The following is a 23,868-nucleotide window of genomic DNA, read 5'->3' on the forward strand; positions in this document are numbered from 1 at the left end:
CCTTGCACGGTTACACATCCAGAGAATTCAGGCTTATCAACTTGAAAATGGAGCCTCTTTTCATTGGGTTGCCTGGTGGGAACTGAATAAGGGACCATTTTGGATACTTTTTATTCCTTGCCGAATTTCTGCCAACTCTGTATATGGTATTACCATAAAAGTCTTGTTTTCTTTCCCTTTTATTTGAAGAATGAAACTGCTTTTCCCTTTTTTTCAGAGAAAAGACAGTCTCAGTTCCAGACTCCTTCATCCCCCCTGCTGCTGTTCAGCTTTCCTTCCATTTGGTTCCTGCACAAGTCTCAGTTTGCATATTCTGGGCTTTTGCAAATCCCTGGGTCCCCTGGGGAGGGAGGGTGGCCCTAGTCAATGCCTTCGAAAGATTATTGCGCTTCAATCACTAGGGTTCAACTGAAAACTTAAAAAAAAGTTATCTGTGTAGCCACTGAATTTTAAATCATTTCCCTAAAAAGACTCAGGGGTGGGGGGTGGGGGTGGGGGGAAGAATACCAAGTTAGAAAAAAGATTTCACATTTCCCTGCCAGAAACACTGTTCTTATTTTCGGTTGAATGGCTTGGCTATTAATTAAGTTTTTGTGCTCAGCAACTATCTCGTTTTCTACATTCTTGCTGTTAATCGTCATATATGTGACACATGACTTCTGTTTAAATGCTAAAGTTTATTAGAGTGGAAAAAAAAGGTATTCAGGGAAGGAAAAGAGATTAGGAACCAAGTCCAACCATTTGCTTATTCATCTGCATATGGTTAAAAGATTTAAAAGAATTCATTGGTTTCTGTTTCACTGCTACATGCAGGCCAAGGAGCAAGGGTTTTGAAAAAAAGCCTTTTCCTATCCATGGTGTAGAAATACATTTTCTTCCCTTTGCCTTGGGGGCAAGAAATCGTTTCCTCTCCTAATATTAAGCCAAAGTAACCAAACTTTGGAAGGACTGGCTCCTTCTGAGAGGTTATTGTTCCAATTACCTCTTGCTTTGTAACAAATCCTTCAAAATTTAGTGGCAGAAAACAGCAACCAGTTCATCTCGTACATGGACTCTGTGGGTCAGAAATTCACAGGGCACAGAGGGGCCTCTTCTCTCTTCCAGTGTTTAAGCCTCAGCTGGGAGGACTAGAGAGTCATGGAGTGACGAAAATGGTGGGCTGGAATCATCTGGAGGCTTCTCTCCTCACACGTCTAGTACTTTGGATCAAGATGGCTCCAAGTCTGTACTTGGAGGTGACTGGGAACCGGGACACTCCCACGTGGTCTCTGCGTGTGCCTTGGGCTTCTCGGAGCATGATGGCTGGATACCGAGAGGACATCCCAAGGTGGAGCATCCAGAGGGCAAGCATTTCAAGACCAAGTCAGAACATCACTTCCTACTCTTGCTGCATTCTAGTGGCTGAACAAATCACTCAGGCCAGTTTAGATTCAAAGGGAGCGCCACTGGACTCTACCTCTTGACGGGGAGGTCAAGGTCATACTGCAGAAGAACACGTGGATGGCTGACTTTGACAACACAATTACTCAGTCATCTTGCCTCTTGGCTGGTTGTGAGGCTGTATAATGGGGTGTCTTTAGTGAGGAGATTGGGGAAGGAGTTATTTCATGCTGAGACCATCTTCTTCCTCTGGGCCCCCTCACTATGCTATTTCGTCCAGTCCTTACTCAGCTTTTCCCCAAAGCCATGCTTTGTCTCCAGCACCTTCAGTCTTTGTTTAGTCTCTGGCCGTGGGCAGAGCTGGAATCACAATAAACAAAAACACTCCCTGTAGCAGCTTCCTGGCTGCTGTGCTTACTTTTCTGTTTGGTCTTTTTTTATCTGCATACACACCCACAAATATCTATATATATGGATAGATTCCTTGACTATTGATTGAAAAATAATGTTTTTTGAGAAATAATTCACATACCATAAAATTCACCCACTTAAAATGTGCATATGATTCAGTACTTTTTGGTATAGTCACAGAGGTGTACAACCATAACCACTATCTACTTCTGGAACATTTTCATGACCCTAAAAAGAAATCCCATATCCATTAGGAGTTACCTCCACTGCTCTCTTCCACAGCCCCCAACAATGAATTTGCTTTCCGTATGTGGATTTGTCTACTTTGGACATTTCATCTAAAGGGAGTGGTAGGATATGTGGCCTTTTGTGGCTGCTTCTTTCACTGAGCATGTTTTCATGGTTCATTTATCCATGTTGTAGCAGGTTATGTATTAGTATTTCACTCCTTTTTGTGACCAAGTAATATTCCCTTGTATGGACATACCACATTTTGTTAATCTGTCGTTGCTCAGGGCACCTTTGGGTTGTTTCTGCTTTTTTCCTATTACGTAATGCCAATATGAACATCTGTGTACAAGTTTTTGTGTGAATGTATATTTTCAATTCCCTGGCGGTATATACCTGGGTGTAGAACTGCTGGGTCATACAGCAACTTTATGTTTAACTTTTTTTAACTTTTTTAAAAATGTTTTTATTCATTTTTGAGACAGAGAGAGACAGAGCATGAGCAGGGGAGGGCAGAGAGAGAGAGAGGGAGACACAGAATCTGAAGCAGGCCCCAGGCTCTGAGCTGTGAGCACAGAGCCCGACGCAGGGCTCAAACTCAACGGACTGTGAGATCGTGACCTGAGCCGAAGTTGGACGCCCAACTGACTGAGCCACCCAGGTGCCCCTATGTTTAAGTTTTTAAGGAATGCCTAAACTGTTTTCCACAGCTGCTGAACCATCCTATATCCCCACCAGCAACATACGAGGGTTTCAATTTCTCCACATCCTTGGCGATCCTTGTTATTTTCTGCTTAAAACGTTTTTAATAGCCATCCTAGAGAGTGGGAAATGGTGGTTACACTTTGTTTAAGGACACCCTTCCTTCAGGCCACTTACGTACCATGGAAGTCACCTTGTTACGTGGAGTTATTGAGGGCTTCTTGTGTGCCAGGCTCTGTGGTAAAGGCAGCACACGTACCACCTTAGTTTGCTGCACACAAGTCTGTAAGCAGGGACCATCATTATGCCTATTTGATGGCAAAACAAACCAAGGCACAAATAAATTGCTAGAAAAGTGATGCAGTTTGGAAGACATGCATTTCCTGCATTAAAAAAAAAAGAGAGAAAACATGGATACTAAGGTAGGAATTAAGTAGTTTAAGTGACAGGTTTGAAAAACATTTTTTCCTCCCAAAACAAAACAAAAAACCTCTGGCAGGCTGTGGTTGGCAGAATTCTCACATGGCCTCCAAAATTCCAGACCATGGCATCTACACCCTTATAATCCCCAAGTATGGGCGGGATCTATGAATAATATCATGAGATATCACTTCCTTGATTATGTTTCATTCACATGGCAAAAGGTCTCTACAGATGTAATTGTGGTCCCTCAGCAGTTAATTTAGAGTTAATTACACGGGAGATTATCCTATGTGTGCCTGACCCAGTCACGTGAGTCCTCAAAAGAGACCAGCAGCAATACAGACTCTCTCTCTGGTCTTTACGGAACAGGTCACCATGAGTCCTACAACTGCTAGGAAATGAACTCTGCTAGCAGCAACCTGAACGAGCTTGGAAGAAGGTCCAGAGCTCCAGATCAGAACTCTGCCCACCTATCTCCTTGACTAAAGCCTCGTGAGACCCTGAGCAGAGAAGCAGTTATGCCCTGCCTGGATTTCTAACCTGCAGAACAGTGGGATAATGGGTGTTGTTTTAAGCCGCTAAATACAAGGCAATTTGTTACACAGCAATAGAAAACTAGTACACTGGGGTGCCTGGGTAGCTCAGCTGGTTAAATGTCCGACTTCGGCTCAGGTCATGATCTCGTGGTTCATGGGTTTGAGCCCCGCATCGGGCTCTGCGCCAGAGCCTGGAGCCTGCTTTAGATTCTGTCTCCCTCTCTCTCTGTCCCTCCCTCCCCCACTTGCATTCTGTCTCTCTCTCAAAATAATAAACATTAAAAAAAATACTTAAAAAAAAAAAAACTAGTAACAGAGATGGATCATTGACTAAAGGCTGGTAGAGGAGATAGAAGTTATTGATGTGCCATTGTGTAGAGCAACCGTTCTTAAAATGTAGCCCAGAGACCCCCAGGGGGTCCTCAAGACCTTTTCAGGGGCCTGTGAGGTCAAAACTATTTTCATAATAATACAAAGATGTCATTTTCCTTTTTCCTGCTCATTCTCTCCTGATTTTAGTTTTCTAGATGCTACATGATGTGTGAGGATATCATTGCTCTGGTGGCTAACAGAATGTGTCCTTGTGTATTCTTGTGTTTAAAAAGTTTCCCTGTCTTAATTTCTAATGCAGTAAATGGTGACAAATATATCCCCCATAAACAAAAGTTTGTTGGGGTCTTTAATAGTTTTCAAGGGTGTAATGATGTCCTGAGACCAAAAAGTTTGAGAATACTGGTCTAGAAGAGCTGTACTAAGTAGGTCTAGACCAAGTCTGTAGGTATGAGAATTTATGTTTGGTCAGTGCCTACATTTTGTTCAAAACTGTGGCAGGTGTGACCAAGAGTGGAGCACGTTTCTAAGTGCAAGGTATTGCAATATGATGGTATGTAGCTCAGGGCTAATCTTCGGCATGGGTGGCTATGTCACAGAGGTGTTTAGAGAACAAGTTGCTAAAACAAGGCTGTGGGAGGTGGGGAAAAATTTGTGGGGAGTAAATTGGGAGGGGAAGTGGAAGGAGGACAAGTATTCAAGGCTTATCCTTCAGATCTCAGCTAAAATGTGCTTCTTAGAGAGGCCTGCCCCGATATCCCTTGCTAGAGCACCCAATACCTTCTCCTCCATCACAGCACCCTATTCCTTTCCTTTCTAGCCTTTTTATTATTATTTTTAAGTTTATTTATTTTGAGAGGGCATGTGGGTGTGAGTGGGGGACGGGCAGAGAGAGAGAGAGAGAGAGAGAGAGAGAGAGAGAAACCCAGGCGGGCTCCACACTCTCAGTGCAGAGCGTGATGCAGGACTCAAACTCACAAACCTTCTGTGAAATCATGACCTGAGTTGAAATCAAGAGTCAGATGGCTTAACTGACTGAGCCACCCAGGCACTCCTAGCAATTTTTTTTTTTTTTTAAACCTAACCTAGCTGTTAAGGTAAGTTTGGCTGGAGCTAGAGTGCCTTGGTTCAAATCCCAGCTCTGCAACTTTCTAGTTATAAAATCTTGGATAAGATATTTAATCTCTCTATGCCTCAGTTCCTCAACAAATGTGCTAATAAAATGAGGAATTTATGTTGAAGAGTTAGCTTAGGTTGTGACCATGGGACTGAAGAGGAAAGGGTGGATGTGAACTAGTCCAAAGGCAGATTAAATAGGTGAATTCAGATGACAAGGAGCTAAGAGGACAGAAAGACAAGGGAAAATTCTGGGGACATTAATAGAAAGCGGTGGGCGGGGGGGAGGGCAACCAGTTACATATAGATTAAGGAAAGAGAGTAGAAAACAAAAATGATTCCAAAGTTTGTTGCTTGAGAGATAGGGTGGAGGCTAGGATCTGTTAACCACTCTGGAGGGAAAAGGGAGAGCTATATCTAATCCACGTTGAAAGTGAGCTGGCAGCAAGGGGCACCTGGGTGGCTCAGCTGGTTCTGGCTCAGATCATGTCATGAGATTGAGCCCCACCTCGGGCTCTGCACACAGTGCAGAATCTGCTTGGGATTCTCTCTCTCCCTCTCTCTGCCCCTCCCCCGCTCATACTCCCACATGCACACACACACGCTCTCTCTCAAAATAAATAAACGTTAAAAAAAATAAAGTGAGTTGGGAGCAAGAATGTAAGTGTAGATAATTTGTCTTTAGAGTGCTAGAGTGACAGGCTGAACAGAAGAAAGTTCAGGGCAGACAAGAAAATCTGGGTGTCTGCTCACTGCTGGACAGAGCTGAAAATCACGGGGAAGAAACTCCACGTGGCCCCAAATAAGGAACTGTATGGACGAGGACAATATTCTTTAACACTCACAAAGATGTTCTTATTGTGGATAAAAGAGGCTTAATACATTGCTGTCAAACTCCTTTTGGTGAGATGGGGCTTTTCAGAAGAAATAAAGCACTGATTCAATCTAAGGAACTGCACAGTAAGGGGGTAGTACATTTCTCAGTTTGAATCTATCTTTGGAAGGCCAAATAAACACCATGTTTTAAGTTGCTTTTATGAGGGAAAGCGAGGGTCATCTCCTTCTTAGCAGTCTTGCTCTTCAGTCTAAAATGGCACAACATTCCTCTTGTTGACACGGTTTCACAGCACTCTAAGTTCCTGGCTAAAGCTTCCTGTGATGACTTTTGGATGTCCTATTTGAAACAGTCAGACTTTCTGCCCTGGCAAACTGCTGAGACCCTTTAGGACAACTGAACTGTAGATAAAAATCTTCCAGGGAAGTAGGTGTGGGCAGGATGTGTGGTTTCCTTGTCTCTCATTTAAAGACTGATGCAATTAATTTTTCATGAACAGTCTCTTCCAGTAAGAGGTACATTCCAGAGTGTTTCAAGAGAAATCAGAAAAGACAAGCTAGTTCCTGATCCTCAGTTTGAGTCGAGACTACAGCACTGTTTTTTAATGTCACAGAAAGACACAGCAAGGAAGCTGTGCCCCCACTATCATCTCAAACCAGCCCCCTTTGCAAATGTGACCTTGAGGACCTGAGTTAGCCATAACACCAACACAACACACACCAGACCATGTATTCGTTTACCAAATAATCTGGAGCTGAGCCAACCTCACTCTGAATGTGTGCACAGTAGTCAGAACCCAGGAAGATTTTCCTAAATTTTTAGTGATAACACACACACACGAGATTCTTTCTCTGACATTCCAGGCTAACCACGGTCTAGGTTAAGGCTCTGCAAAACATCTGGGACATACATTGCTGGAAAAACTTATGGCATCTTTTCTACAACTCTCCATGGCCTGACGGGATTCTCTGTGGCAGGATTACCTGTGGGGACCCGGGGGAAGCTGCACCGGCACACTGACAGGCATTAACTGACCTGAACACGGTCCAATTTCACTTATTTACCTAGTGCCACTTAAACAAAGTGCAGAAAAAAAATTGAAAGGTGAAGAAATATACATGCTATTATCCCTAAAAAGATCACTTTCTGTCTAGAAAAGTAGAGGCTTATTTCATCTGACATTCTAGGCCTTTCCATCAATGGAAGCAGGGACAGCACCTGAGATTTGATGATTAAAATCAAGGCACACAATGAACTATCACTAGGCTGACCTGTGGCAAAATACCATCCTTATTCTGAGAGTTTTCTCAGCCAAACACCTAGGAAAATGTCCTGACGACAGACGCTCCTACTTTAGCCAGAGATGTTCCGAGAGAACAATAAAGGCTGAATCAGCCTCAGCATTTTAATTTCACGGCATCTCAGGTACTCTGACAGTCAGTCTCTAGTTATTTTCACTGACAGTGATCTCTTCATTGAGCAGATTTAGAAGGGAAAAATAAAAACTCAAACACTACAAGAGCTCTTCTCACTGTCTGTTGCCTTGTTAAAGGCGAGAGCTTGGAGAAGGGGGAATGGAATGTCTGTTCGCTGAGGAGCCACCAGGCCAGGCTCTGCGCTGCGTGTTGTCACAGATTCTCAAGCAGGACCAACTAAATAATTGGTGGTGTCCAGTGCAAAATAAAACGTGGGCCCTTTGTCCCATATGTATTAAGAAATTTGAGAGTGACAGCAGAGTACTAACCCAAGTGCAGGGCCCTCCTGAGTGTGGGTCCCTATGTGGCTGCACAGGCCACATGCCCATGAAACTGGCTTTGCTCTCAAGCTAGGCTGCCCTAGGCTTGAATCTGGTCATGTGATTTTACTTTATTTTATTTTATTTTTTTTAACGTTGATTCATTTTTGAGACAGAGAGAGACAGAGCATGAATGGGGGAGGGTCAGAGAGAGGGAGACACAGAATCCGAAGCAGGCTCCAGGCTCTGAGCTGTCAGCACAGAGCCCGACGCGGGGCTCGAACTCACGGACCGCGAGATCATGACCTGAGCCGAAGTCGGACACCCAACCGACAGAGCCACCCAGGTGCCCCTCTGGTCATGTGATTTTAAATTTTTTTTTTTTTTCAACGTTTTTTATTTATTTTTGGGACAGAGAGAGACAGAGCATGAACGGGGGAGGGGCAGAGAGAGAGGGAGACACAGAATCGGAAACAGGCTCCAGGCTCCGAGCCATCAGCCCAGAGCCTGACGCGGGGCTCGAACTCACGGACCGCGAGATCGTGACCTGGCTGAAGTCAGACGCTTAACCGACTGCGCCACCCAGGCACCCCAAGGTCATGTGATTTTAGACAAGTCACCTGTAAAAGGGGGATAGTAATAGTCCCTACCTCATTGAGTTGTTATTAGGATTAAATGAGTTAATATTTGACAAGTGCTTAGAAGAATACCTGGCCAGCGAGAACTTACCTAAATGCTTAGTAAAACTACTCTGCCAAGGGGTGCCTGGGTGGCTTAGTCGGTTAAGCGTCCGACTTCAGCTCAGGTCATGGATTTGCGGTTTGTGAGTTTGAGCCCCATGTCGGGCTCTGCAACAGCTCAGAGCCTGGAGCCTGCTTCAGATTCTGTGTCTCTCCATCTCTCGACCCCTCCCCTGCTCATGCTCTGTGTCTCCGTGTCTCTCAATAATAAATAAACGTTAAATAAAAAAAATTTTTTTAAATATACTCTGCCAAGCCTAAACATCCCAAAATGCTAGGGACAGTTACAGCCATGACAATGTGAATTTACTAAAGCATTTTTTTTTTTTTAAAGTAGGCTCTATGCCCAGCATGTAGCCCAATGTGGGGCTTGAACTCACAACCCTGAAATTAAGACCTGAGCTGAGATCAAGAGTCAGACGCTTAACTAAGTGAGCCACCCAGGGGTCCCAATTGAACATTTAAAAAAAAAATTTTTTTTTTTTACATTTATTTATTTTTGATAGAGACAGAGCACAAGTGGGGGAGGGGCAGAGAGAGAGGGAGACACAGAATCCAAAGCAGGCTCCAGGCTCTGAGCTGTCAGCAAAGAGCCCAACATGGGGCTCGAACTCACAGACCATGAGATCATGACCTGGGCCGAAGTAAGACGCTTAACCAACTGAGCCACCCAGGCACCCCTCCACTTGAACATCTGTAAAAATGGTTTTGAGTTTCAGGGGTTGGGTGGTTCAGTTTAGTGTCCGACTCTTGATTTCGGCTACGGTCATGATCTCACAGTTCGTGAGTTCAAAACCCTTACTGGGCTCTGGGATGACGGCATAGAGCTTGCTTTGGATTCTCTCATTCTCTACCCCCACCCCGCCCCTACCCTAGTCATGTGCTTGCACACACATTCTAAATAGATAAATAAACTTAACATAAACAAATACAAAATGTAAAGGAAAAAAATGTTTTGAGTTTGGATTCCGGAAACACAGAATCATGTTTTTATTACTATGACAGTAGTCACCTTTTAATTTATTTTAACAATTAAACAAGACATTTCAAAAGATATTCTGGATTCAGGGCAACTACTCACAAAGCAAAACCAAAGAATAAAAAAAGATACTGGTGTATGCTCACGGTTCTGGAAGCCTGTGGAATGCAAATTGTCATGAAGCCCATTTAATATAACTGCTTCCTTTATACTGAAAGGATTCACTAGGGACTTTACTGCTTCCATACAGGAAATAAAGCCTGTTGTAGCTGAACAAAAACTAAGAAATATCTTTCTCTGCTACAATGCAGAATATTGTAAACAAAACAAAACAAAACAAAGAGCTGCAGAACAGGAAATGTTACTAATCATACTAATTCTATATTTAGTTGTAGGAATAATATTACTAAGTCAAGTCAACAGATAACTTGCAGGTAGTAACAGAAAAGAAAAGAAATTTGGTGCACAGAAGCATAAATACTTAATGATTTATAAACGTTTGTTTTATAAGAGCACCCTCAGTTTCTTTACTGAGTTACACATTTTTTACTCCTCACCACCAATAATTCTCAGGACCTTCAGAAACCTTTATAATAAACATGTAGTTTTTCTCTCCCCCAATTGTGATAAATATGTTTGACTGCAAAATTCTAGAGAAGAAAGTTGTCATTTGTCAGACAATTCGCCCGAGGTACACAGACTTGGGATACTTCTCCTTAAGAGCCGGCCACTGAACAATGAAGTAATCGGAGAGGTGAAACAGAATCTTTCCGGACAGGGATAAATGTTCTACTCGGCAGATGCTTTCAACATAGACAATGATCACTTTCTTTATTCCTAGTATCCCAAGGAGAAGGGCAGATACGCAGACAGGAACACACGTTCCTGGTCCATTACACAACACCTTAAAAAAAAAAAAAAGTTGAAGGTCAAATTAGCATACAGAATACTAATCTAAATGAGGCATTTAAAGTTAAAAACAGTCACATCTTAGAGGAGACTTTTTATTATCCTAAGCCTTGAATTATTCCTTATCAAGATCTAGTGTGCAGCAAACCCCATGCACATAGGAGTAGACAGGGCTCCGTGTTGGCTCTCCTGCTTACCAGCTGTGTGGCTCGAGGCAAACAACTTAACTTCTCTGGGCCAGTGGCTCCAGGCAAACAACTTAACTTCTCTGCTACCAGAGGGTGTCTAGCACAGTGCCTGATGCTCAGCCAGGATCCACTGTGTTGTGTTGCTCTTCTCCAATTGCTTGCGGGTCACACAAATACACAGAAGACAGTTAAAGTCAGCTATGAGTCACTATTTTCTCACGTACTAACTTGTTCTTGTTGATTTTCTAAAATAATCTTTATAACGGTTGGAGCATTGACATGTAAGATGTAGAAGAAAATGTCTTTAAATGACTATGTAGGGTATTTTTGTGGGGTATATATAACCATTTTAGGAGTCCAGGCCAACAAATGGGATATTTGAGAGAAGGCTACTAAATGAATGAGGTTTTTTTTCCCCTCACGAGAATTTAATCTGTGTTTGTGGTCCAGGGATTTTGATGCTTTTGAATTTTGCTAATTTTTATAAAAAGCCACCGGTTAAAAACAATTTAGAAATAACAATTGTTATTTGGCAAAAGTAACAAGAGAAACAGAAATCCAACTCCTAGAGCAACTGCAAAGACTTTTTAGAAGACTTTTAAGAAAATGAGAGGAAGCCTATTTCATGGAATTGTCGGTAAGATAATTTATTATTATTTTCTGAGAAAAATTGTTTTGCACAACATTGTAATCATGTGCCCGTATTTACTTAGCAAAGCCTAATAAAGCATTTTTTTTTTTTTTTTACTCCACAAATCAAAAAACAGGAGATTTGTGGCTGTCTACACGTGCCTGCTGGGCATTATCTACAATGTCACATGATCTTTCCAGCACATAGTCCACAAAACTTATCAGACATCAGAGAATCTTAGAGTTGAAAGGGTCTCCAGATATACTGTCTGACCATCTCGGCATTTCAGAGACTGTCCTGATAGACGATGGACTGGACGGACATTCTGCCAGGGCTGTAAGACTCGGTCAGGGCTCTCAGGGTTTGATAAGTTATCTGATCTAGGCTCCGCCCTTCCTGGAGGCAAGCCCACCTGACACACCATCCACAGGACTTTGGGAAGAGAGAAGGTAGCCTGTTTCAGGTGGGAACCAATCTTTTTTATGCCTTCCTTAAAGTGGCTACCTACCTACCCCCTGTCTTTATGAAGAGTTTTTGTTTAGTTTTTCTTAAATTACCAGCTACTAAGCTGCTCTCCAGACCAATCTTCTTTGATCCCTATTGAGTTGCCCTTATAACTTTTTCTTCACAGACCCTGAAGACACTGTAATAGAAAGAACATGGGACTGAGAGTCGGGAACAGGGTACAACCCTGTTCAACAGTGTTGAACTGAACAGGGTTCAATTACTGTCTCTTCACTGTTGGGACAGTAACGAGAATCACCACCTAGGCTCTCACTGCCACTCTTTATCAACAACTCACTGTGGCCAGGTACTGTACTAAACAGTCCACACACATTATTTTAATTACTCCTCACAGCAATCATTTGAGGCAAGTTTTATTGTCCCTTTTTGCAGAATAGGAAACTGAGGCACAGAGAGATTTGGTAAGTTGCCTGATCGCATGTTTAGGAGTGGAGGACGTCTATTGCTTCAGTCACTTTTTACCTGGGACTCGGTTACCATATGTACAGGGAGAGTGGACTCAATGACTTTCCCTGTCAGCTCCAGGATTCTTCTAATTCTATGACTCTAATTCGCCTCTAGTTTTGTCTTATGCCTAAATTACAAGATTGTTCTGAATCCTTTCAGAGTTCAGAATTCTAAAAATCCTATTGATGCAAGGTTTCTCAACAGTGGCATTACTGACATTTTGGACAGGATAATTTTTCATTGTGGTGGCCTGTCCTGCACATTGTAGGATGTTTAACAGCACCCCTGGCCTCTACCCACAAGATTCCAGTAGGCAAGACAATTAAGAATGTCTCCAGGCATTGCCAAATGTCTCTAGTTGAGAACCACTGCATTAATGTATTCCCTGATCCTTGGCTTATTTGTGTTGCATTTCTCAATCTTTTTTACATGGAACTGAACAAAATAAAACCTACAGCTAAAAAATAATGTAAAGATTGCTTGTTGGGTCTTCAATGTCACAAAAATATTTTCATGTTCGTTGCCTTTGAAACAAATGTACATATCCATGTGTGTTCGTTTCACTACCTGAACATACAAACTGTGAATGTTCTGATGGAAATGTCTGTATACAGGCAGGGAAATGACTGGCCATTGGTGGGAGATGCATTAACAACCTGCTACAGATCAGAAATAGAGATTGTTAAGCTAAAAGTGGAAATTAAAGGTATTCATTTGTTTATCTCTGTCCTCTATTTCTATTTTGAGGCACCTTACTATCAAAGTCCTCGATACGATAAAACCACAAAACCATAAATCAAGTATTTAAAAAAAAATGGCATGGGGCACCTGGGTGGCTCAGTTGGTTAAGCGTCCGACTTCGGCTCAGGTCATGAACTTGCAGTCTGTGAGTTCGAGCCCCGCATCAGGCTCTGTGCTGACAGCTCGGAGCCTGGAGCCTACTTTGGATTCTGTGTCTCCCTCTCTCTCTGCCCCTCCCCCACTCATGCTCTGTCTCTCTGTCTCAGAAATAAATAAACATTAAAAAAAATTTTTAAAAATGGCAAATTCATCTTGAGGAAAACTTTGGCGAAGGAAAGCTACTTTTAATTAAGCACAGGTTTTGATCCTGCATTTTACAGAAGCCTAGGCAAGACAATTAAAAAATTGTGGACTGTGGAGTTTCCACTGTTTAATGAAGCATATCAGAAAGACTTATTCCAAGCATTGAACAAAACAGAATTTTAAGTAAAAAAGATGTTAAACGATATAATGGTTGATCTTGTCTTTTTAAAAAAACACAGAAATACTCTTCATATTTCTATTAAAATGGACATTCTCAAGAAATATGGGGGCATTGCTTTTATTGTCTTTCCTCCTTTCTACTTTGTAAGCTCCTTATGGGCAACTTCTAGGACCATCTATGTTCTACACCTGGAACAACAAAAGGCACTCACTAAATTTTGCTCAAAGGAGTGAAGGGGTAAAGGAGGGGTGGGGAATCTTTTGCCCATTGTATATAGAGTGGAATGCTCCATTTGCTACACTCAACTCCATTTGTAACTCTATCATACACACTTAGCATAAACATAAAAGCTGTAACTGACAGCTTTTTTTATATTAAATATAATTTATTGTCAAGTTGGTTTCCATACAACACTCAGTGCTCATCCCAACAGGTGCCCTCCTCAATGCCCATCACCCACTTTCCCCTCTCCCCCATCTCCCATCAACCCTCAGTTTGTTCTCAGTATTTAAGAGTCTCTTAAGGTTTGCCTCCTTCTCTCTCTGTAACTTTTTTTCCTCTCTTCCCCTCCCCCATTGTCTTCTGTTAAGTTTCTCAGGATCTACATATGAGTGAAAACATATGGTATCTGTCTTTCTCTGCTTGACTTATTTCACTTAGCATAATACCCTCCAGTTCCATCACGGTGCTGCAAATGGCCAGATTTCATTCTTTCTCATTGCCAAGTAGTATTCCATTGTATATATAAACCACACCTTCTTTATCCATTCATCTGTAACTGACAGGTTTTTAGAAAATCATCCCACATCCACTTGCCTTTTCTTCAGGGAACCATTGTACTGTATTTCTCTCTCTCTCTCTCAACTTAAGTGCTTGGGTAGACTCCATAACCAACTATAAGGAGAGGACATATGACTCCAGTCTGACCAGTCCTGGCATCAAATTCCCCTGACAGAAGTCACTTGTTCAGGGAAGAGCACCTAATCCAGTGAGAAAACCACAAGATGGAGCGGGACATTTGTTGGGGCTGCTGAGAGAGCAGTGACTTTTCTGCTATACGAAAACCTTGGAGGATGTAGGCCTGGCACTGTTAACACTTCTCTTGCTACCCTGAGAATGAAGCCATCACAAAGCAGAAGAGAACAGAACTGAGAGATGAAGACAGGCCAGGTCCCAAAGGTAGCATTTATGATCCATGAATCCAGCTGTGCCTGAAGGAAACCAGATCTATCTCTAGACTTGCCAGGTATGTGAGGGAATACATTCCATTTTTACTTAAGACAGCATGAATCGGGACTTCTGTCACTAGTAATAAAAAGTGTACTAATTGACGTAGCCCTTGATTTTGTCTAACTCCCTGACTAGCCTCTGACTAGTTGTAGTGCCAACTGTTAAGTGTTCAATATGTGCCTGCTAGATGAATTAACGAGCCAATAAATAAACTTTCTCTGAGAGCAGAAAATCCAAGAGATGTACTAAGGATAATACAAGTTATAGGTCAAGAAAACAGAAAGAGGTCAGGGCTAATATAAAGTCATGAGGGTAGATGAGCTGGATCAAGGATCAATGGTTACAAAAGGATTGTTGCTCTGTAGATGTGGGTCACCACAGGCCCAAGTCCTGTTGGCTGAAACATAACACTGGCATGTATGAAGAAATATAGTTAATTTGGGGAGTCTGAACTCAACTTATGGCCTAGTGGGAACTCCATACACACAATGTGGGCCAAGACCTTTGGGGTCTGGATTGTTTTGAAGGTAAGAAACCATGAAGCTGAGAGCGATCCAACAGGGGGCACGTGAAGGAGAGATTAAAAGCCAGATGGGGAGCCCAACTAGGGCTGCAAGTGCAGGGAATGGGCAGAAAAGCAGAGTCTGACTCTGAGGTACCTGCCTGAAAGCTAGGCTTTCAAACAGCTTCTTGCTGGTGGAGGTGGAGGCTGGAGACAGCTCGTGAACGGCAGGGACAGAGCTGCAGGGAAGGTTCTGCAGAGCTTCCAGGGTCATGGATAAAGCTGGAGAACTAGAGGCCACTGTCAAAGCTGAGCTGGCTTAAGCAGGTAGTCTCTGTGGAGGTCACAGGTTTCAAAATCAACAGTCCTGTTTATTAGGATACTGGTTTCACTTTGTAGACAGGTAAATGGGGAAGATGCGGGAGGGAGCAAACACTGAGGTGGAGGAATAGTCCGGAGACACAGGGAGAAAAACGTCATAGATATAAGGCTTAACAGGAAGCAAAGTCAGATAAAGTGCTTAAGAGCGCATCTTCTTATTTTAGAAAAATAAGAAACCCACAAGGTCACCTGACTTAGCCTATGACCCAAAGTGTGTCAAAGATAACGAATCAATGTTTCTTATAGCCAAGAAAGCTACAAAGATAGAGATCATCAGATTTGGCCAAGAGAAGAGTAATGGACACCTCAGGGATAGCTATTCCAGTGAATCTTTGGGCTAAAATACAGGGCAGGAGAAGAGTGAGCCCAAAGGGGAAGAGAGCTCCAGGAGGAGCTGGGTGAGTGAAGCAGGCTGGGGAAAAGGTTTATAGAATGGAATGAATGATCTATATGTGAACAGAAAGATCAGTGGAACTGGTGGTGAGGGAGGAACTTACTCTACAGAAAAGAGTGAATTCTTTCAACACCAGGAGAAAAGAGTTAGAATTCTGAGTATTTTTGAGGTTGGTTTGGGAAAAATTGTATATTTTGAGAACACGACAAAGGATAAGAATGATGCCACTGGAAGTTTGCTCCCAGTGGATTTTCTTTTAAATGCTAATAATTTTCAGCTCATTGTGTAAACCACAAAAAGCATAAAGAAAAAAAGTAACCTTTCCAATCTCATCAATCTGTTAAATTTTGGTATATTCTCTTTCAGTGAATGTCTTTATATAAACATTTATATTTTACTAGAAAACAGGATCACATATGCACATACATAATTGTGAGAGCTTATATATAAATATTGTAGAATTCTGGTTAGCTATAGTTTTGTGTGTTATAAAAATTTTTTTAAATTCCATGATTTTTAATGACTGCCTATATTTAATTCTATGGCTAGCTCATAATTCAATTAACTCTTCCCTGTTAGAAATTTAGATTGAGTCCTTTTCTTTCTGTTCTAAATCATGCTGTTTGATGTCTTTGTATAGATATCTGTGACCCCTAATGTTTTAATTTTGGATTGAACTATGTTCCAGAGTTCTTGCTGAGGGAGAGGTTAGAAGAAACAGCTTCAAGGACTTAAGGAAGTTGCAGAAAGTTTATTAAAACAACTGTCATGAATTGGGAATGGGCCATGTGGTGTTTTGGGTTTTGTTCCTGGCTAGAATCTGTTTGAGCAATTTCTTACCGTATGAACTGTGGCAGCAAGCAGAGCCCAGCTCTCATGGCCTAAGTGAGACTCCTTTCTAGGTCCCCTCAGCAGCTCGTGGACAGGCCAGTGACTTGGCCAGATGTTTCTGCCTAGATCTGACCAAGAGCCAGGGGTGTAGAAAAGCAACTCTGGAGAAGAAACGGTTTCTGTGACAAAGGTGCCAGTGAAGAGACTCCTGTCCAGTACTCGCAGTGGCAGGTACAGTGTTCGCTCTCCAGTAGCAGTGGCAGAAGTGTCTTCCCAAACCAGGTCTGTGGCCATGGAATTTTGGCCATGGCCCTAACTGTTCTGCTCCCATCTTGTCCCTCCATGTTTTCTAGTCCAACCTCACTGGCTTTCTCAGTAATTCTGAGAGCTCTTCTTTTAAGGTTCCCAGACCCAATTCCAAAGTGTGTGTGTGTGTGTGTGTGTGTGTGTGTGTGTGTGTAGGGGGGAGGAGTGTGGATGGTGTCCCTACACACAGTACCAAGCAATTCTCAGATATCAGCAGCATGACTGAGAATTTAACTCAATTTTGACGTTATCTGGGGATAGTACCAGCATCCACAAGTTTAAGGACCAGTCCTATGAGAATGCTCCTCACTCCCTACTTCAGACATCAGTCACAAGCCCCAGGCTATTAAACCTGTATTTCTGATTGACAGGCTATAGCCTGGAAGTTAGAATGACTTCCTCGGTAGGTTCTTTTAATTTCCTAGAGCAGCTCACAGAACTCAGGGAAACATTTATGTTTACCAATTTATTAAAGGACGTGAATAGTCAGAGGAAGGGGGAGGTATAGCACACCACTGTCCCCAATCTCCAAGTGTCCACCAACCCAGAAGTTCTCTGAACCCAGTCCTTTTGGGTGTTTATGGGGACTTTACTATATAGTCATGACTAAGTCACTGGCCATTGGCTGATTCAACCTCCAGACCTTCTTCCCTCCCCCTAGATGGGGTTTGGGGGGAACTTGAAAGTTCCAACCTTCTAATCACAGGGTTGGTCCTCCTGGCAACTAGGACTCGAAAGTCACCTTCGTTACTGTAACACAAGACTCATTCATTGCCCTATCACAGGAAATTCCAAGGGTTTTAGGAGCCTTGAGCTGGAAATCTTGGACCAAGACTAAATACATATGAGAAATATATTCATTTCATTCATTCATTCAAATGACCAAATAATATATTTCTTATAAATCACATAATTTTAGCTTTCAATAGCCTTTCACTAAATTCTTTTCCTATTTCAATTAGCCAGAGTGGATTCAAAAAAAATTTTTTTTAAGTTTATTTATTTTGACAGAGAGAGAGGCAGAAAGAGAGGAGACAGAAAATCCCAAGCAGGCTCTGCACCATCAGTGCAGAGCCTGATGTGGGGCTCGAACCCCTGAACTGTGAAATCATGACCTGAGCCAAAACCAAGTTTCAGATGCTTAACCGACTTAGCCACCCAGGTGCCCCAGCCAGAGTGTATTTACCAAGAATCTGTACTGGTATGGGAAGAACAAAGACACAGAATAGCAAATGCAGAGTCAGACGAGGAATGGATCATGTCAGGGCAGAAACAACATTTGCGCTGGCAGGGCTAAGAGCATTGAAGCACAGGGAGCAGACACAGTGAGACATGGATGAGGGCAATGCCACAGGAAGGGCCAGGTGAGCAAGTACTCCAGAATGGGAAGGGGAGGTGAAAGACCTCAGCCACAGAGGAGGAGGGCAAGAGCAGTGAGGAAACAGCTCTGAAAACTGGAGGGAGAAGCATCTGTGAATAATCAAGGGAGGGAGGAAGAAAATGCAGTTGGAGAGCAGGTGGTCTGTAACATGTAGAGGTTAGTCAGGGGACCAGAAAGCTCGGGTGAAGCCCGAGGAAAGGCAGTGCTGAGTGTCCACGACCAGTGGAAGTGGACGGCAGAAAGGAAAAGGATGAGTAGCAGATGGGATGACGTATTCCTTGGCTCACAATGTGGTACATTGCATTTCTTCTTTTTTATGGATATTTGATCATCTGAGTATTAACAGTTAAACAGAAACATCTAAATATCAAAAATAATGTGAAATAACCAAATGAATCCTAAACACTAGAATCAACAGCTATTTATGAACTTAAGGTCTCTTACAATTCCACTGCTAACACACAGAATTTTCAGAGTTGTCATCATTGTGTATGTCGCATTCTGAGGTTTACTTTTCCAATTCCATCACTGCTTCCATTCCATGTGCTACATAGGCATTCGCTGCTTTGCAGCATGAACATGCAATAGTCTACCTGGATACTTCCTAGCTTCTCTTGACACAGGTATAGCTTTCATCTTCTGTTTTTTTGTGAGTGAAGAATGAAACCGAACTTATTAATGTAATGACATCATTTGTAATGATGCTTTAAGCAGTGTTCACAGAAAAACAGACTGCCAATTTACACATGCTGAACAAGAGGTAATTGTGTTTACCACCAAAATACTTAGGTTAGATAAAGAATTGACACCTTTGAGAGAGAGATACCGGCTTCCAGCTACGGAATGAGTAAGTCCTAGGGATACAAGGTACAGCCAATGGACTAGAGTCAATCCTTTAGTAATACTGTTGTGTGCTTTCACATGATAGCTACACTTGTGGTTAAGTACAACTTAATTTATAGACATATGGAATGACTACGATGTATGCCTAAAACTGATACAACAAATGTATGAACAGTATTTCAATTAAAAATTGACATCCTTTACACTATCTTTAATTTCTCCTTCTTTGCCATTAAAAAATCATTCCTGGGGCACCTGGGTGGCTTAGTCGGCTAAGCGTCCGACTTCGACTCAGGTCATGATCTTGCTTTCATCTTCTTTTAAAAAGGTAAATTTAGGGGCGCCTGGGTGGCTCAGTCGGTTGAGCGGCCGACTTCGGCTCAGGTCCTGATCTTGCGGTCTGTGAGTTCGAGCCCCACGTCGGGCTCTGTGCTGACAGCTCAGAGCCTGGAGCCTGTTTCGGATTCTGTGTCTCCCTCTCTCTGACCCTCCCCCATTCATGCTCTATCTCTCTCTGTCTCAAAAGTAAATAAACATTAAAAAAAATTTTTAAAAAAAGGTAAATTTAATAAATTGCTTTTTATCTAGTCTAATGTGCTCATGTTGTAAGGATACTGATTTTATTGCTGGCTCCTCAAATTATCAATTACTTGTACTTTGCTTGGTGACAACTCAAAAAAACTGTTCCTAATGTAAATGAGGTTCCTGGACCAAATTCCAACGTGTGTGTGTGTGTGTGTGTGTGTGTGTGTGTGTGTGTGTGTGTAGGCTTCCCCACACCAACAGTGATCTAGATACCAGCCGGGTGTCTTACAATTTGACTCAATTCTGACACTACCTACACAGAGACAGAATCAGATTCCAAAGGTAAAGGGCTCAGTCCTATAAATCCACCCTTCACTTCAGATACCAGTCACACACCCAGGATGGTACCTGTGCTTCTGGCTGACAGGCTACAAACTGGAGGCTCCAGCTACCTGCTCGAACTCAGGATACCGCAAGCCCATGCTGTTATTGGTACTTCTGCCTAAATGGCTCTAAATCAGAGGTTCCCACAATCCCTTGCTTGAGTTCAATTAATTTGCTAGAATAGCTCACAGAACCCAGAAAAAGACATTTACTCGCTAGATTACTGATTTATTACAAAGGATGTTAAGGGATATGAATCAACAGCCAGATGAGGAGATACACAGGGCAAGTTATGGGCACGTGGAGCTTCCATGCCCTCTTGGAACTTGCCATTCTCCCCAAATCACCTTGTGTTCACTAACCTAGAAGCTCTCTGAACCCTGTCTTCTCGGGTTTTTGTGGAGGCTTCCTTACACAGTCATGATTGACTAAATCATTGGCCACTGGTGACTGAATGTACCTCCAGCCTCTCTCCCCTCCCTGAAGGTTGGGAGGGGGGTTGGCACTTAAAGTGCTAACCCTCTAATCACACGGTTGGCTACGCTGGCAACCAGCCCCCATCTTAAGGGCTCTCCAAATAAAACCTTTACTGCTCTCATTACTTAGGAAATTCTAACAGTTTTAGAGGAGCTTTGAGTCAGGAACTGTGGATTAAGACCAAATATATACGAGAAATATATTTTGGGTCATCTGAATGGCCATAAACATGCTTTTCTTCTAAATCACAATATCGCACATTGCAATAAAAAAACAACAGTAAGTTTTCATCCTGTAGGATCTTCTCCAGTTAAGTTCCCTATATTGACACTGATTACTCCAGTTCAGTCAGAATATTCTTGTTTATGTTGCATTCACACAATCCATCAAGAGGCTGGACAACATGGTGCTTATGGGCCAGGGATTTACGATCACACAGACATGGGTTGGCTGTTTCACAGCAGTGTGACCAGGGACAAACTGCTTATCCATTCCAGGCTCAGTTTCCTCACTTATGGATTACTTCATTCAAGAAGTATTTATTGAGCAAAGATAACATGCCAGGTACTATTCTGGGTATTAGGAATGTACTGATGAACAAAAGTCCCTGACTTCACAAAGTGTACGTTGCAGTGGGTAGACAGACAATAACAGATGCATGTGTGAACATACAACACAGAGCAGGCTAAGGAAAGAGGAGATACGGAGGTCAAGTAAGAGCTGGGAGGAGGTGACTTGTAAGCAAATATGTGATGAAGTGGTGTGGTCTTCTGAGGAAAAGAGACACCAGAGCAAGAGGCAGGAAAGAAGAGGCAGATTTTGTGGACTGACTGTAAGTTACTGAGGGCTAATGAAAGGGTTTGGGGGGTTAGGGAGGGGCAGGAGCTTGAGACAGATCATAATCTCACAGAGCTGTTATGTCCAGGTGAAACTCTATCTTCGGGGTTTGGCTTCTCGTGGTAAATACTGGAAACAAAGACACACAGGGCCAGATGACACTGGCCTGATGGTGCCGTGGGGAGGCAGATAATAAGCTTTAATGCATTCTTCTTCTTGGGAGCTTGTAGTAGGTAGGGAGAGAATGTGAGGGGTGGGGAAGAGTCATTAACCAGAAACAAACCAGAACATGAGGAAAACGGCATCTACTTAATAGTGTTACTGTGGAGATTAAATAAGCTAATACGTATAAAAGCATCGGATGTAGTGCTTGGCCCATTTTAAAAATTCAATAAGTGGCAGTTATTATTATGATCCACCCAAAAGTCAAGGAGTGTAATTATGGCATTTTTCAAACACTTGAGAGTGTTCACAAGGCTCTTCCTTCACTCTGTCACAGGCATAGTGCTGACCTGGCGCGATTCATCTTATCCGTCAGAGGACACCTCAGAAGAGTAACCCAACCATCCATTTTGTCTTTACCTTCCAGTCATGTTTTTTTTGCCCTGCCTGCTCCCCTACAAGTGACGCCGGTGCAAGAAAATGATGGAAGGAGCCTGATTACCAGCAGTGGTATTTTCCGGATTTCCACAGACAGTAGACAACTGAAGGATTCTTGAGCATCCCTGCTTTGGGCCTGCGGAGCCCCAGTAGTGTATCTCTCAGCCTGTGGCCAAATGGCCGTGAAAGTTGGCGGCTGCAACACGGTCAGCAAGCCTGATAACGTGATGAATAAGCCTCATCTTGTTCATTTCAAAACAGGAGATGGCTATTTTATCCTTGCATGGGAAACTAGACTCCCAACCTTCTGGCGACCTTCCTGATTTGTCAGGTTTGGGTTCAGCAACAGGGGTGGCAGGTAAACAGGGAGCAGAGACATGCAGACATTGGGCTCCAGTGTCCCCTCCATAACTCAGGGATGGTCAACTGTAGTTTCAGTACGTGTTAGCAGGATAGTACAGACCAAGGCTCCACAAAGCTGGGCACTCTATACATGTTGACGGCCAATCCTCCCACTCTGAGTGCAGAGTAGGCGAAGGAACTCAGAGCTTGTTGGGGACACACTGGGTTGGCGTTTCATTTCCTTGCCCTGATCTTCCATCATGAAAAAGTAAATACGTATGTAAAATTAACACTTAAATTTTTTTTTTTGGTCTGGTTAAGCCATGCTTGCTCTGCATCAATATTAAAGATCATTGTCAGGCTAATCAAACATTGTTCTCCTAACCCTTCCTGGAAGCAGCTGAGGAAACTGAATTTTTTAGTTTTCCGGTTCTCAGGACCAAACGGTCAAGGTGACGTTCATTTCCTGCCTTCTTGGTGTTTGTTTGTTTTCACTGTATTTTCCATGGTCTGAAATGATTTCACAGAGATCTTTGAATCGTAGTAGGTCAGTATTTTTTCCTTTGTTTTCCCTGCACCCTATACTCACTTGCTCTCCCAGAAGCAGATGGAGCGCTAGATGCGGCCTCTGGGAGTCATTTAGCTCAATCCTATCCCTATTGCCTGAGAAAGAAGGGCAAGACCTCGACCTTTACAGGCACCTACTATTGCCAGGCACGGGACCTGTGTGACATTTTGCATAATTACCTCACTTAAACCTCACAATTGTTCTCTGGAGTGGATGCTGTTGCTCTCATGTTCTGGACAAGAAAACTAAAGCACAGAGAAATGAAATGACCTATGTAAGATCATACAGCTGAAGACTCCAACCCAACTTCTAGAAGACGAGTCTCTCCTGTCCACCATCCCGGTCTGGCTCTGCCCTGCACCTGTTAACCAGATCTGACATTAGCTGGAAGTAGGCTTAAAGGCAAGGAGGGCTCCAGGGCAGACAGGACTCAGGGAGTTTAACTGAAGGTGAAATTCTGACAACTGTTACTAATATTTTATAGCTTTAATAGAGACATAAGTGGCAGACCAGAACATGGCACTGGACTCGGATGGATTAGGAAAGGCTTTCAGCAGATTAAATAGAAAAAAATGGTTAACATTTTTATAAGAAAAGGGAGTACCCTTTCTAAACAGGAAGAACTGGCTTGATCAGAGCAGTTATATAATTCCTGACTTCTGTCAAGGCCCTCTCTTAACTAGATAAGTGATAGTCTTCATGATCTAGTCAGCAGTTCTCCTTAGATAATTTATGCACAGATTATTTTTGCACTACAGGCATATCTTGTTTTACTGCACTTTGCTTTATTATGTTCCGCAGATACAGTGGTTTTTGTTTTTGCTTTTGTTTTTAACAAACTGAAGGTCTGTGGCAGCCCTGCGTCAAGCCAAGTCCAACAGTGCTGTTTTTGCAACAGCATTTGCTCACTTCAGGTCTCCGGGTCAC

General features: G+C 42.7%; 1 protein-coding gene across 2 annotated transcripts in view; it reads right to left on the reverse strand.

Annotated features, from left to right (window-relative positions):
• Positions 1 to 9,389: 9,389 nt before the first annotated feature.
• The window catches only part of ALG14 (ALG14 UDP-N-acetylglucosaminyltransferase subunit), a 101,688-nt gene continuing 87,209 nt past the window's right edge, over positions 9,390 to 23,868 (reverse strand). Inside the window, exon 4 of one of the 2 annotated variants that reach the window (XM_042997957.1) lies at positions 9,390 to 10,319. In XM_042997957.1, coding sequence (XP_042853891.1) covers positions 10,089 to 10,319 — 231 coding nt within the window. In that variant the 3' untranslated portion in view covers positions 9,390 to 10,088. The remainder of the gene's footprint in view (positions 10,320 to 23,868) is intronic. The other variant, XM_042997958.1, reaches the window with a different exon arrangement.

The sequence above is a fragment of the Panthera tigris genome, chromosome C1 (genome assembly GCF_018350195.1).
Source record: "Panthera tigris isolate Pti1 chromosome C1, P.tigris_Pti1_mat1.1, whole genome shotgun sequence".
Taxonomy (NCBI): Eukaryota; Metazoa; Chordata; class Mammalia; order Carnivora; family Felidae; genus Panthera; species Panthera tigris.